General features: G+C 38.9%; 2 protein-coding genes across 2 annotated transcripts; both read right to left on the minus strand.

Annotated features, from left to right (window-relative positions):
* Positions 1-848: 848 nt before the first annotated feature.
* On the minus strand, positions 849-2,619 carry LOC116189071 (probable sarcosine oxidase). Its single transcript, XM_031518601.1, has one exon. The coding sequence runs from the start codon at positions 2,365-2,367 to the stop codon at positions 1,099-1,101; it is 1,269 nt and encodes a 422-aa protein (XP_031374461.1). The 5' UTR covers positions 2,368-2,619; the 3' UTR covers positions 849-1,098.
* A 5,586-nt stretch (positions 2,620-8,205) lies between these two features.
* LOC116188926 (EG45-like domain containing protein) lies at positions 8,206-9,171 on the minus strand. Its single transcript, XM_031518378.1, has 3 exons — positions 8,961-9,171; positions 8,523-8,805; positions 8,206-8,393 (listed from the first exon to the last, which is right to left on the minus strand). Exons 1-3 carry the CDS (start codon positions 9,082-9,084, stop codon positions 8,387-8,389), a joined length of 414 nt encoding a protein of 137 aa, XP_031374238.1. The 5' UTR covers positions 9,085-9,171; the 3' UTR covers positions 8,206-8,386.
* Between the last annotated feature and the right edge of the window lie 4,618 nt (positions 9,172-13,789).

Below are 13,789 nucleotides of genomic sequence, written 5' to 3' on the forward strand. Positions count from 1 at the left end.
TCATCGTATATGCTGACTTTATCACATCCCTTTTCCATTCCTTCGCGTTTTCACGTGATGATATGCTAGCAATCCGGCTGCAGAGATTGCGTTAATGGTGTTGTGTATTGGAACAGTTAGATTTGCATTAGGTTCTCGAATGACAGTAAAAGGTGATTAATGTTCCAGTGATTCTGGTTGTAGAGCGATGCTAGCATTCACGTCGAGAGACAATCCTTTTTTTGCCATCCAGGGCATGGGCCAGTGCCAGAAGATGATGGATCCGGGGCAGGCTTAGCCTGATGGTAGTGGTGGAATCAAGTTCGAAATGGAACTTCTGGACAACTGTGGAATTTTTCACCTGTGATCTGCACGGAATCATGTCCTCGCCCTTACGGAAAAAGGATGCATGAACAGAGCCTTGGAGATTGAATGGGAATGAGCTGCTCTGGCTACCTTCAGGAATAAGCCAAAGTATATTTGCGGACCAGTTTGGGATATTTCTCACATGTCGATTTGCTCCCACAAATTAGAACCAAAAGTCAGAGAGGCTGAGTCATCAAAAGTATGATCCATCACACTTTGGGGGACGATCTTATGACTTGACTGAGGATTCTCCATGCATTTGTTCACCACATGGTTCCGCCGATACAAATAAAGTCGGAGCAAAGTCATTCCTTCTCTATATTCTGGTTTAAAGTTATCAAATTCAATAAACTTCACATTCCGAATCAGGTTTATGGAAACTCAGATCGTTCCATGAGTTAGATGACCAAGAAATGGATCGATTAGCAAGAGACCGTCGATATCTGCGAATTCCTGCAGTAAACTTTGCCCAAACGCCACAAGTTCTCGTTTTCATTCGGTGATTTCTGCAGTGGCCAAGAGACAGAACGCAATAACATCACGAAGAAATTAAACACCAGAATACATCAGTTATCCAATTACAACCTAAATTATTCCATTTGTATCAAACCATGACTTAGGGCAAAACAAATTACAGATTCAACTAATGTTTTTGCATTCAATCCCCCCAAACCTCTGCGGTTCAACTGGGACAAAATGAGTCCAGAATTCCCTGAGATTTCTATATGATTTTTATTCCATAAGATTCATTTGTCATTCCATACAACCGAGTTGACCATCTGGATTCAAGGAAAAGCTGACTTGATCTTCGTAGTCCTTCGCATTGCCTTTTGGGTTCTCCTGGAACCTTCCTATCTTAAAGTACTTCAACTCCACTCCTTCCGTCTTCCCTGTGAATGCAAGATCGACCAACATCCTCCCCACGATCGGCGCCATCTTAAACCCGTGACCAGAAAACCCACCTCCTACAACAACATCCTGTCCGAACTCCCTGCCCAAGAAGTCAATCACAAAATCCTCATCCGGGGTCATCGAGTACATGCATGATTGGTTCAATACGGACCCAGATGAATCCACTATACCCTGAAATCTCTTGTCGATCCACTCCTTTAGAGCATCCAACTGGAACCCCTGTCGCCAGGGCCTGTTATCAGGGTCACATGGGCACCCTCCATGAATGGCGATCTTGATTAGCCCAGGAAATTCCAAGCAGGGGGTTCCATAAATATAAGGATTGCCATAGCTTGCGAAGGTCGGGAAACTATCAACTCCTCCGATCGAGTATTTCTCTTCATGTCCCGGTTTGATCCTCCAATAGGAAACTGGTGTCTCCACTGCTTGAATGGGCAGCTCAAGGCCACAAACTTTCTGAACCAACTTTTTAGCCCAAGCCCCAGCAGTAACCACACATTTTCTCCCTAGGAACTCCTCTCCATTGGAAGTATACACCCTAACTCCTCCCCTCACTTCATCTCTTCTAATATCGATAACTTCTACGTTGTCCCTCAAGAGGGCGCCCTTTTGAAACGCTAGCGTCTGGAACATGGAAACGGCCTTCGTGGGCCTGATCACACCGCCGAGCTCCGTGCTCACGGCGACCCAGTTCTCTGGTATGCTCACCCTGCTGGAGAATTTCAGGGCAAGTTGTTCATGGTTGAGGATCAGATGCGGCAGGGAGTTTTTCTGGCAGCTCGATGCGACAGCCTTGAGGCTCTTGTTGTCCGCAGGCCCAACATCGAGCTGGCTGGTCTTGGTGTAGACTCTGAACCCGGCATCGGACTCAGCCTCCTCCCAAAGTCTCCACGCCTCCATGACCATCTTGGAGTAGTAGTGCTCCGGATAGGTTGCACGGATCGTCCGAGATTCACCATGAGAGGATCCTCTGTGGTGCAAGAAATCAAACTGCTCGAGGAGGAGAGTCCTGTAGCCACGCTTTGCGGACTGGTACGCAGTTGAGCTGCCCATGACACCTCCGCCAACCACAATTAGATCGAATATTCTGCTTCCCGAGCAAGAGTCCATCTCCCTATTGCTCTCTCTCTTGCTCTCTATGTGATATTGTGTCTTTAGTCTTAATTTATGAGAACCTGATAGAAATGTGGTAGTTTCAAGGGAAAGCTGAGTGGGAAGGTTAATTTATTAGGGGATAGCCATAGCTTGATGACTAGGAAATGACTCAACGACCATAAGAGCGTCTTTGTTGGTGGCAGGTAAATTAGATGGAATCGAATCGCTATAAAAAAAAAAAAAATCTACTTGAACCTCAAATTTTGTATGGCGATTCCATCCTATTCTGTATGTACTCCCGGCGCCAAAGGCTGACGTAAATTATTTTGTTTTTGCTGCGGCTTATGGGCAAATGCAATGGGGATTCCATTTAGGGACATGGTAAGTGAGTTGTCACAAGTTGTCTTTTACCTTAGATCTTCACACGCTTTCGAAAGATGGCCTCTGAGCAACAATCTTGTTTGTAGTTTAGCCATGTCACATGTGACATCATGATATAATTCAGCGGAAAATCCGAATATTGTTGTTTCGGCTTGTAAATTTACCCTTTGGTTGTGAAGCCAAACTAACACGTTGAAAGAAATCCGATTGATGTATGAGTTAATTATGTCGTCATTATAATATTAATCCTTGCCATTGCTGATTGCGCTGATCAGACACGGATCTTGAGTGTAAAATATTGAATCATGAGTGCACTATGAGCCAATGGGGTGATAATGATATGTGGTATCCAAGTCCGAAATGCAACTCTCACGTTTTAGGATATTCCTTCCAATGAGATGCTTCATTCAAGAATCTCACCCGTCCAAATTGGACACTTGTATGACCCCCATCGATGCAATGATAAAAGGATAAAGTGCAGTGAACGGCTCATGATTTGAACACGAGAATTTTCATGCTCAATATGATTAATTGTAGCACACAGTGTGGGACATGAAAATCCGAGCAGGACACATGCATGGAGATGACCTTGATTTTGTTTTTGCTCTTTGGTAGGATGTGCTAAAAAAAAAAGGTTATCAGCAACTCATCAGTGATCAGACAGTAACACGACAAGAAGAATCTCATCTAGTCATCTTACCATCTTCCCCATATGTGGGCGCGGCAGCAGCTTCCTTCCCCTTTCCTATTTTGTTCTACCTATTATGGTGTATATATATATAAAAAAGTGCGGACAAGTACCTATAAAAATTATTATTTAAAAACTCTCAGCTCACATTTGATTATCTTCTTGATTTCTCGGAGTATCTTATTCTTGTAATAAATTTGTGTATTTGTCCATTCGTTCTCCTTGATACTTCGTAAGTAGACTATCTCTTGAAAAGTTTCTCTAATAGATTTTAAATTAAAAGAAAACTAATAACTTAAAAGATTTTTTGTTAAATTAATATTTTTTCTGTGAGATATGGGACTGAAGTCCAATAAATAAATATTTTTACATACTCGCGCAACGCGCGGACTGGCACCTAGTTAATAATAATTGCAAGGCCTCCCCGAGCTTGAACCAATTCATCCATGGAGTCCAGGTTTCTAATTTCATTCACTTAATAGTATCGATATAAATACCGCTCATATTACAATTTACAATACCGCACTGCTAGATTCTTTTTCTAAGCTATCAGACAATGTTTAAGTCGAGTGATTAAGATTTGCATTCGCGACTACTCAATTTTTGATCTGATTAGTGATTACACTGATAAACACTCGAATTTTTAATTCATCTAAAATGTATGTCTCTCTCGTTGAGATCTTCTTCAGCATCCCATTACATTACTTCAGCTGATGGTGACAATGAAAAACACCTCATCCATGTATACTCGAGGTCCTATATGGGCAACTACGCGCTACAAGGGCGCAGAAGCGGGATGCTGAAACTGAACACGAGACTTATCTTAAATCGTGCATGATTCGAGTTTAGTCACAATCGAAGGTCTAGAACTAAGATGTTTTCTCCTTGGATGATTGTATAAAGATAAACATATCATGTCCAATACTGTAATATCTAGTTAAGATATATTCGCAATATCATTTTTTTTCAGGAAAAAACGTAATACTTGATAGTTAGGAATTTAAAAATTGTGTCAGTTACCAACCGGATTGGTTTAAGTTGGAGAGTCTTGTGAATGGTAAATCCATAATTTGAAAAGTGTTACCTTTAATGGACTGACTCGACTTGAATCGAAATTTTTGAACCGTTGAAAATCAAATAGTGCACACTGAAAAAAAAAAATCAGTTCGGATCAGGAAGCCACCGTTTCGTTGTCCATTTCCTATATGTTGGGCTCCCGTTGACGCATGCATCACGTGTTTTTATTTTTGGATTGTTTCTGCAATTTGCTTTTTGAAATTGGGTTCTTTTGGCACTTACCTGTTTGGATAAACTAAAGAAAAATTGCTTTGACGTCGTCACGAATACGGCTGGTCCCAATTGGTTGGCCCTATTTGTGCTTAAGCATCGCCAGCAGAATATTACACTACTTTTTTTCCCGTGATTTGCATTTATTAATTTAAAGATATATTTATTTAAAATTTTATAGTTTAATTATAACGGATGCAAAATAATTCTAGCTAATATGATTGATTTTAAGATTAGATATTTTAATAATAATTATGAATTTTTCAAATATTTTCAAATTATTCATTAGCTAAAAGGGTTTTAGCTAGAATTTTACATATATTTTAACAGAATATGTTCCTAGAGGTAAATTGTGGAACATAAATTGTAGGTTGATGGAAAAACTTATCTCCAAATTTCTTCTCAACTTGTCTTCAATTTGCATATAATACACGTATTACTTCAAATGGTTTTTCTATGATACATTTTATGTAATTTTAGTAGTTGTTTTTGTCTGAAAGAATTTATTTATCATATTAAAAATTATTATCTACGTGAAAATACTTATACTAACTAATTGGGTAGATATATATACTTCTACTTATCCTATAAAATTATTATCTTGTACGTACTAGGCTTGAAGCTTCCTTTATAATAATAATAATAAAAAAATCTTTGCCATCATCTTTGATCTCCGTTTCTCAAAGCTGCAAGCTAAGTCGCTGTTCTCTTTAAGGTTGCGAGTGGTTTCGTTCGGGGGAACGGGTCTCTGTGAATGTTTCGGGATGCTTGTGGGGTGGTTGAAACCTCACCAAGGATGGCTGGAACTCAACACATACACACGGATGGTTCATCCAAGGGTTATCCGGGGAATGCTACCGTTGTATGTGAGATTCGAGCACTATTGGTCTTGATTGGTCAGTAATTTTGGAACATATATATCGGGAAGGAAATAGATGTGCTGATTAGTTGATTAATCAAATGCTTTCGCTTCCCGTTGGAGTTCATAGGTTTGATGTGTGTCTGGTTGATCTTGATTTCTTTTACTTTTCGGGAATATTATAGGGACCACAATGTCTCGTTCTTGTCATCTTTAATTTATTTTAATGCATTAGGACTTCGACCCCAAATTTATATATAAAATAATTGCTGTCGAGAAAGTTGAATTATATACTTTCCTAATAAATCAGGACACTCGTGTTATGAAATTAAGGTGATACAAAATCTAATAAAGAAATGGTTATCCCTTCACTGGGGAAAAATGGTCATCTAACCCTTTTTTTTTCGATATGTACCATGGTTTCCAAAAGTTCAACATGCTCTGATGCAGGGAGTCGATGACTTATCTACCGTTCAAGTATCCCGAATTCAAGTTGATATATGTTGGATTAATCGAATAAAGATTCTCGTTGTTTGAAAAGGGAAGATGAGATGTCTTGACCCTGTCTTTTGGGATGTTGATAGTGCGGAGAGAACGTCGAATAAGCTTATGGAACGTTGGCATCATCGAAAGGCAAATAAAGTAGTCTTGACCGAGGAGCACCAACAACCGTGCAATAGCAACAAAATGGCCAGCATGCTTGGTGCCTTTGCACCGAATATTCAATGCTTTGGCATCGGCTAAGCTACCTTGAACCAGTAAAGAAAACGCTTAAGCACCGAACTTTCACGCCATGATACCGACTATACTGTCTCTGAAACCCTGAAAGAAATTTCCTTTTTATTGTCAAGATTTCCTACCACTATACTTTCTATTTAGTCTAATATTGTGTTTCCTTATTTTAGTTGATTTCCTTTTGTTAGTCATATCGATGTCCTTAGGAATTAAAATTTTTTTATTAGCTGTATTAGGATTTCTATTTAAAGCATTGTAGGCCTATGGCCATGGATATCAATGAATGATTGACTATGAATTGATTTGATATAGTTTTGAGAGATTTCTTGGCTATCATGGCCCCTTCGGGTGTCTTAAGGATTAATGTTGCATAATCCTTATTTATCATGTTTACCCCGCTGCATCACCCGACTAATTCAATTCAAGCCGGATCAATTCACTAAGAGAGTAATCCTGTTATCTAACTCTTTTTCCTGTTGAACTTGTTATCAAACGACGACTTTTTTCTTTTCTTTTTCCGGTTATAAAAGAAGATCAAACAATCACTTTTTAATTCTCATAATGCGTTTTTTTGTTTAAAGAAAATTGTGCTTGGTCCCATATTAAATATAATTTTCATTGTAATCTATATCTATATATACAATGTAATTCAAGCTATTTCCACGATATTCTTCCATATATGCGTTTTTCTTAAATCTCCATCTCACGATAAAGCATCCTTTCACAATTCTGCATTAAAACATATATACGAATTTCAACTTTCAAGTCAAATTATATATATTTTTATTTTTATCTCATCTCTTTTTTTCCACATGTTTTAATGAATTTAAATTTGATCATTTTAATCATTTTTAATTCCATTTTTTTCCTCATTAGGCCCACGCAACAAGTGGGCAAAAAAGACTAGTTAATGATTATATTTGTTTACAAAATTATTCAGTTAGCGGGAGAATTGGGATCTCTATATTGCAACTGCCCCAGATATAGTTGAGTTCTATATAAAAAAAAAAAAAAGAATTGGCCGACACCAATTAACCATTTAAAACTCATGTTGCCCATCTGACCAATCGATTATTTGTGATAATGAATTGTTAACAGCAAGCTACGACAAGCACTTCCAATTTGATAATAGATCGATTTGAGTTCAACCGTTAACTGTATGAAATCCTGCTGGGGCTAAAAAAAATCACAATCACAGATGACCAACAAATGCGCATGCGGATATATAATGTTAGCGGTGTGGACGACTTCTGATATGGACGGTATAACTTTTCTCGTGGCAGTGGTTCTCATATTTGTATGATGATGGGTGTAGGGACTAGGGAGTGCAGGTCCACCTCGTGGAGTATTCTAAGATACAATTTAATCAAATGTTAAAAATAAGAATTCCGCGGTTGTCTTTGTCGAAGGAAAACTTTATATGTAGGGACTGAACTATCCAGGCGATGGTGAAATGGGAGGACAGACAGCCCTCTCTGATAGGGGCCTCCCGCTAGCGGTTCACAAGCCCATTGGAGTCGGACGGTATGGCCCCGGTACCGCAGGGGCTGCACCTGCACTAGTACAATCATTAGCATACAACTTAATCTGTGTTTGTTATATGCCAGCCTTCTCCGCCAACCGTATTGACTGCTAGGATCCAATTAGTCGTGTCTGTATCAATTGACTGTAGCATCTGAAGTTGCGAACTTATAAAATTCAGCATCCATAACCATAACCATAACAAAGAACATCGTCCGGCCACGTCATTTTGAGATCAAAGATAAACGACACTAGTAATTCTGACAGCATTAATCTTTGGGTTGATCATTTTCAATTTATGGATGGAGATGTCGACAAGAGTTATTAATTAGAAGAATAATCCGGCAAAACTACGAACAAGTCCACAAACATTCTGGTCCTGTATGAATGTAAGATCGAAATATTATTGTCATTATTATTGAAGTTGGTGGAATACAAAGGAGCCACTGGAACGGGTTTAACATGACTATCGGTTTTTACGGAAAGAGAAGTCGGGGAGAGTTCGTTATTCGAAGACTAATCTGGCGAAATTAAACTTCTTCCCTGACCCAGTCCTTCAGAGTTCAGAGCCTGCAATCAGTCCATTGGAGAAACGATTTTCAGGCTGATGTGATAGAAGTGATTGTAAAATGAATTGTCGATGAGAAGAAGGATAAACTTGTTTATATTAAGAATGATCATAGTCGTAGTTTCACGTACTGTTGGTAAGAAATGTGGATTCCCCCGGCAGCAGGATCCGCTATCGAGGCGAATGCTTCCTGGGACAGATCAATGGTGCCTCGGCACCCTGGAGCAGGGCAGCGGTCAACGATTGTCACAGTTACAGTTCCACTGCCTCGGCAGGGCATCGGGACTCCTTGGTTCGTCCCGCTGAGGCATGTAACCTGGAACTTTTTCCCACAGGCTGCCCCATTTTTCCACAGTGCCTCACTCGCTGCTGCGATCATCGTTCCTTGGACATCAAACCCGTAACATGCCGAAGCTGCACACCATGACAAATAACGTCGACAGGTGACTACTTGAGACATATACACACACGGATACTTCTATCAAATAACTGATCTTTCGAAGCGCAAGAGCATCTCTAGTTTTTAAGTACATGGGTTAACTATCAGTCATATGAAGTGTGTGACTTACGGACATAAGGAGGAGTATAGTAGGTTGCAATGCCGTTGCTATCTGCAGATGCCGAGATGATGAAGCTCGACGCAAAGTAGATAAGTGCCACGACGGCCAAAATGTTCTTCCCTTGCATGGCCATTGCGATCTGATTGCTATAGAAAATTGAGCAAAGAAGCTAATACTGACAAGTTACTCCTCTACTAATGGTTGAGATGATTGCATTAGGGCAAGAGGGAAGGGCTTATTTATAAGGGAGGTTCATGGCTCGAAGATGAAAGTTGTGAACTCGGGCCTCATCGTATATTACAGACCGGATTATTCATTCCGAAAATAGAATAATGTTTAATTAATTTATCTTACGTTGTTCTCGGTAAAAAGGCTAGGTTTTATTTGCAGGCCTCGTTACAATGTTTGCACCATAATATAATAATGCCATAATTCTCTTAGATATGTCCAAATATATCAAATTTTTTTAAAAAATTCTTTCTTGATTACAAGAAAAATCCACAGGTTTAGTATTGGGTAAAGCAGGGGAAAATAATTTAAGCGGCACGATAAAAAAGGTTGTAGCGCAGCGCAGTAGTGCGCGATCGCCTAATAACCAAAGAGGTTTTAGTTTCGGTACTTATTGCGGGACTATTCATGTTTCTTTATTTGTTATTAGGATTTTTATTTCATCATATTAAGTCCATGAGCTTCCTTTGTAACAAAAAAGAAGAAGAAGAAGTGGTGCGAGAAAATTGATCTCAGCTAATGAGAATAATAAACTCATGCATTTATCAAGGATGATGTAAAGCAGTGGCTCATGCCTTCACTTGGTAATCAAACAATTTCATGTTCGATACTCATTGTGAGATTATTGATACTTTTTTATTATTTTAATTTCTATTTTATTATACCAAATTCATGAACATTCGTGGTAATCGAAAAAAAGAAATTCATACATTTATTAGGGAAAAAAAAAGAAACTCGTACATTTCTTTAGAGATCTTGAGGATCAATGAATTATTAAAAATAGATAGATGAGAGCTTAAACGGCAAATGCCATCCTCTTCTAACAAATTGTCGCGTCATTTGAACGATATGTTACCGCATCTTATTACCTCGTTAACTGTGCATAAGTAGAAAAATAATTTTTTTTAGCACTGTCGCCGGAAAATGACTTTAATTATTATCAAGGAAAAGGAGTAAAGGACACATTACATGCAAGAGTATCAGTAAGTCTTCCAAGAGAGGGAAAATTATCATGTCCCTCTACAGAATAGCTGACAGTATTGATCAGATGGTTCGGATAACGAGTAGAATACCACTCTCACCACCCACTTATTCATTAGCCACCGTTTTTGCCATCAACATATTTTTACCACCAATTAGCCTCAAACGTTGGCATTTCGTTTACCATTTATACCATTCCGTTAACTTCCATAACGGAAAATTCATGAACGACGTTACATTTTCCCTCACTGTTCCGTTACGAAATGGTATAAATGGTAGACGGAATGCCAACGTTTGGGGTTAATTAGTGGCAAAAATATGTCAGGGGAAAAAACGATAACTAATGAATAAGTGGATGGCGACAGTGGTAGTCTACTCATATACCTAATATACAAGAAAGAGAGTAAATGACACTTTACATCCTCACCTTTGGACCTAATGGTGAAGTATCTTCTATCTTTTGGAATTTTGCACTACATCACCCGAGTTATTTAACAAGAAGCACACCGTCACTCTGGCTATTTTTTCGGCCATTTTTCCGGCCAAAATTACTTTATTATCAATTTATTAATTTTAGATTTAAGAAATTGTTTAAAATCTAAAAACTTGATAATTAGGGGGAAAGAAAACAGAAGAACCTAAGATAGAGAGAGGGAGAGGTGAGATCTCGGAAGAATAAAACAATGAGCGACACATAATATGGAATTTGATCAGATAGGCCACAAAAGGTGAGATCTTTTATAATCTAAGACTAGGATGACCTTCCAACGACGAACAACTCAGAAATCAACCTGATCTAAAGGCGAGACTTTTTATGTGTCAAAATGTTGGACAGTCATGGAGAAAAAAAGACTATGGTGGAGATTTTCCGGGGATGAACAAGACGACAACGGGATAGACTTTGTGGTGCAAATCTTTGGAATTCGGGTGGAGAAGGGGACAACTCGTGAGATTATTAGGGGAACAAAGAATGAATGTTCTATTGAGTGAACAAAAGAAGAACTCAATTCGCTTTTTCTTCGACATTTCCATGCCAAAGAATGAAGGATGGAGAAGAATTTTTTTAAAAATTTTTTGAAATTATTTTTTCAAAATCTGAATCAATAAATCAATAATAATTCAAGTTTTGGTAGGAAAAGTGAGAGAAAAAGTAATTGGGTTGTACTTTACTTCTTTTTGTATAGGTCGGGTGGCATAGTGCAAAATTCTAAAAATTAGAGGCACTTTACCCATAGGCTTAAAAGCGAGAGTGTTAATTGCATTTTATTGTAAGAAAGATAATGACCGTGGATGGTTTTTCATCCCAATCACTTTTCATTTACATGTTTATGAAAATGAATCCCTCAATAATTTTCAGAAAATCCTACTAAGCTCTTTTAGGAAACGTTTAACTTCAACAAAAGAAAAGTAAACAGAGAGGAGAGTTCGGTGCACATTATAGCATCACTCTCGATTCGAAGTCAACCAAGTCATAACTTTAATCTATCAATAGAACTCGTGCCCATTTATTTCTCTTTCATGTTGCCTTTCCTCTGCTTTGAAGTGGTAAAAAAAACAAAAAAAGGAGACGAGCAGTTGGGGACGTACGGGCGACGTCAAACGCAGCATATTCAAATAGAATATTACAATTCTCACACCAATGAAAAGCAATGTTGCAGATTACACATTGATCCTGACGGCTCCAAAATCTGACAAATAACATTGTTTTCTCGAATATCACAGTTTCCACCAATGATGAGCGAGGTCGAAAGTATGCACTAACCCATATATAATTTCAGCGAATCTGACCGAAAAAATCCTTGTGTTTCGATGATTTTGTTGCAATCGGTCGCCACTAACTTCAATTCACAAGTCAAGTCAAAGTTTTGGTAGTCTTTGTTTATACTTATTTTCCGCACTTAGCTGTAAATGTGGGCCTTGACGTGTAATAGACCGGTTGAAGTCCATGAACCCCACAATTGAAGCACCCTATGGTCGAATTATTGATGAAAACCGACCCAAGATATGTGGCATTACCCGTTTGGATAGCCGCGTGTGGGTTGGCGACTCATGAAAGGAAGTAGCGGGATATTTTCTAGCTGGGCGGAATATATGGAAGCGGCTGAATTACATAAGGGAACTCTGATTCTTTCCTGGAAAGTAGATGGGCCTGCATGCAAGATATCTTGATATCTCTAATATGCCAAGGATGATGTTGACATTCTTACACATAGAAAGAATTGTCGACTTCGTTCAAGCACAAGGCAGAGGACGTCCATGGCATTAAAGGAAAGGAGAATAAAAGATTGCACATGGAATGGCAACAAAACGTTGGACGGCTTCAAGCATGGTCGGCCAATGGGTGGATTTCCGTAAGTATTTAGATTTCATTACTCTATATTAGGCTATTAGAATGAGTGGAAATTATTGTTTCCACCTTATCCTAGGGTTGGCAAGTTACTAAGTTTGGTCAGTTATTTCCTAGTTTTACTGTCTTGAGCAGCACACATATTTAGCCTATACAAGTCGAGTCTTTTTATTGTATTCTCCTCCTTGTACACATCAATCAAACATACTATCTTTTCTATTCTTACTTTTATCACACCGCATTTTCAATATCTATTTTTCCAGTACCTTTACATACCATGCACTAAATCGCTTTCTGGAACAACCCTATAGACCTTTCGGAGTCATCATACAGCCGATCCATCGGCTACCACAAGTAATCTTGGCTTCCTGGGTCAAGGTAGTCACTGAGCTAAGGTTTCGGCCTTAAAGTTCAATTCTCTCGACTATCCATAGCCAAAACCAGCTACTTCATTGGCTTCCTTGGACTGTGAAGAGCTAGCTTCGAGGTCGCCTCCTACTACAAGTCAGACTACAATAATCACCAGAATGTTTGGAGAACCATAGCAGCCTTCTTCTCGTGGCCGCGATATTGTCTGACATTCATCCAACCATCATGCCCCCCGACCTATTCATCTCCGAGGAAACCCATCCGCCGGTTAGTCCTTCGGACCTCAGGGACCAAGGAACTATGCACTAGATCGATGAGGACGGCTGGTGGTTCCGCCACCTCACTATCTTGGGACTGCGCCCTGGCACACTTGACATTCTAGCCACCATGCGCATGTGCCGAAGAGTACCCGCAGAACATCTCAGATGGCACAGTCTCACAGTCGTTTTCTTTTCCATTATAATGCAAACCCGTAACTAATAAGGCTTCATTTAAGCGGTTCAGTATTTGTTCTCCTTAAATAAGATTTTACACTCAAACATTATGAATTGATTAAATCCTTAATCATTCATCGAAAAAATCATTAATTACTTGGGAGAGTTTTACCTTGAAGTGAACCAACCTGACTCCTACTGGATTAGTCGGAGTCCGTTTGGCCGACTCCCAAATACTAGTGGACACATCAAAAAAAAGAGAGAGACTATCATAGAGCTACTAAATTTTATTTTTTTTTTCGATGGGAGAACTAGAAAAATAAAAATAAATAGACAAAAAAATTTCCCTAATGATGATCAAATTCAATGTTTATTAATTTTGAGTTAGGACGTATGACTGTACTAGACTCTATTTCTCAACTCTTTCTTTTTTTATTAAAAACAAGACTCGTGGGCACCAAAAGGGGACGGACAAGGAA

This window comes from Punica granatum, chromosome 8 (genome assembly GCF_007655135.1).
Source record: "Punica granatum isolate Tunisia-2019 chromosome 8, ASM765513v2, whole genome shotgun sequence".
Taxonomy (NCBI): domain Eukaryota; kingdom Viridiplantae; phylum Streptophyta; class Magnoliopsida; order Myrtales; family Lythraceae; genus Punica; species Punica granatum.

Excerpts from the sequence above, each read along its gene's own strand:
- LOC116189071 (XM_031518601.1), bottom strand. The coding sequence starts at position 2,367 with ATGGACTCTTGCTCGGGAAGCAGAATATTCGATCTAATTGTGGTTGGC.
- LOC116188926 (XM_031518378.1), bottom strand. The coding sequence starts at position 9,084 with ATGGCCATGCAAGGGAAGAACATTTTGGCCGTCGTGGCACTTATCTAC. Across the intron at positions 8,806-8,960 it reads CTATACTCCTCCTTATGTCC|CTTCGGCATGTTACGGGTTT; the intron begins GTAAGTCACACA and ends CATGGTGTGCAG.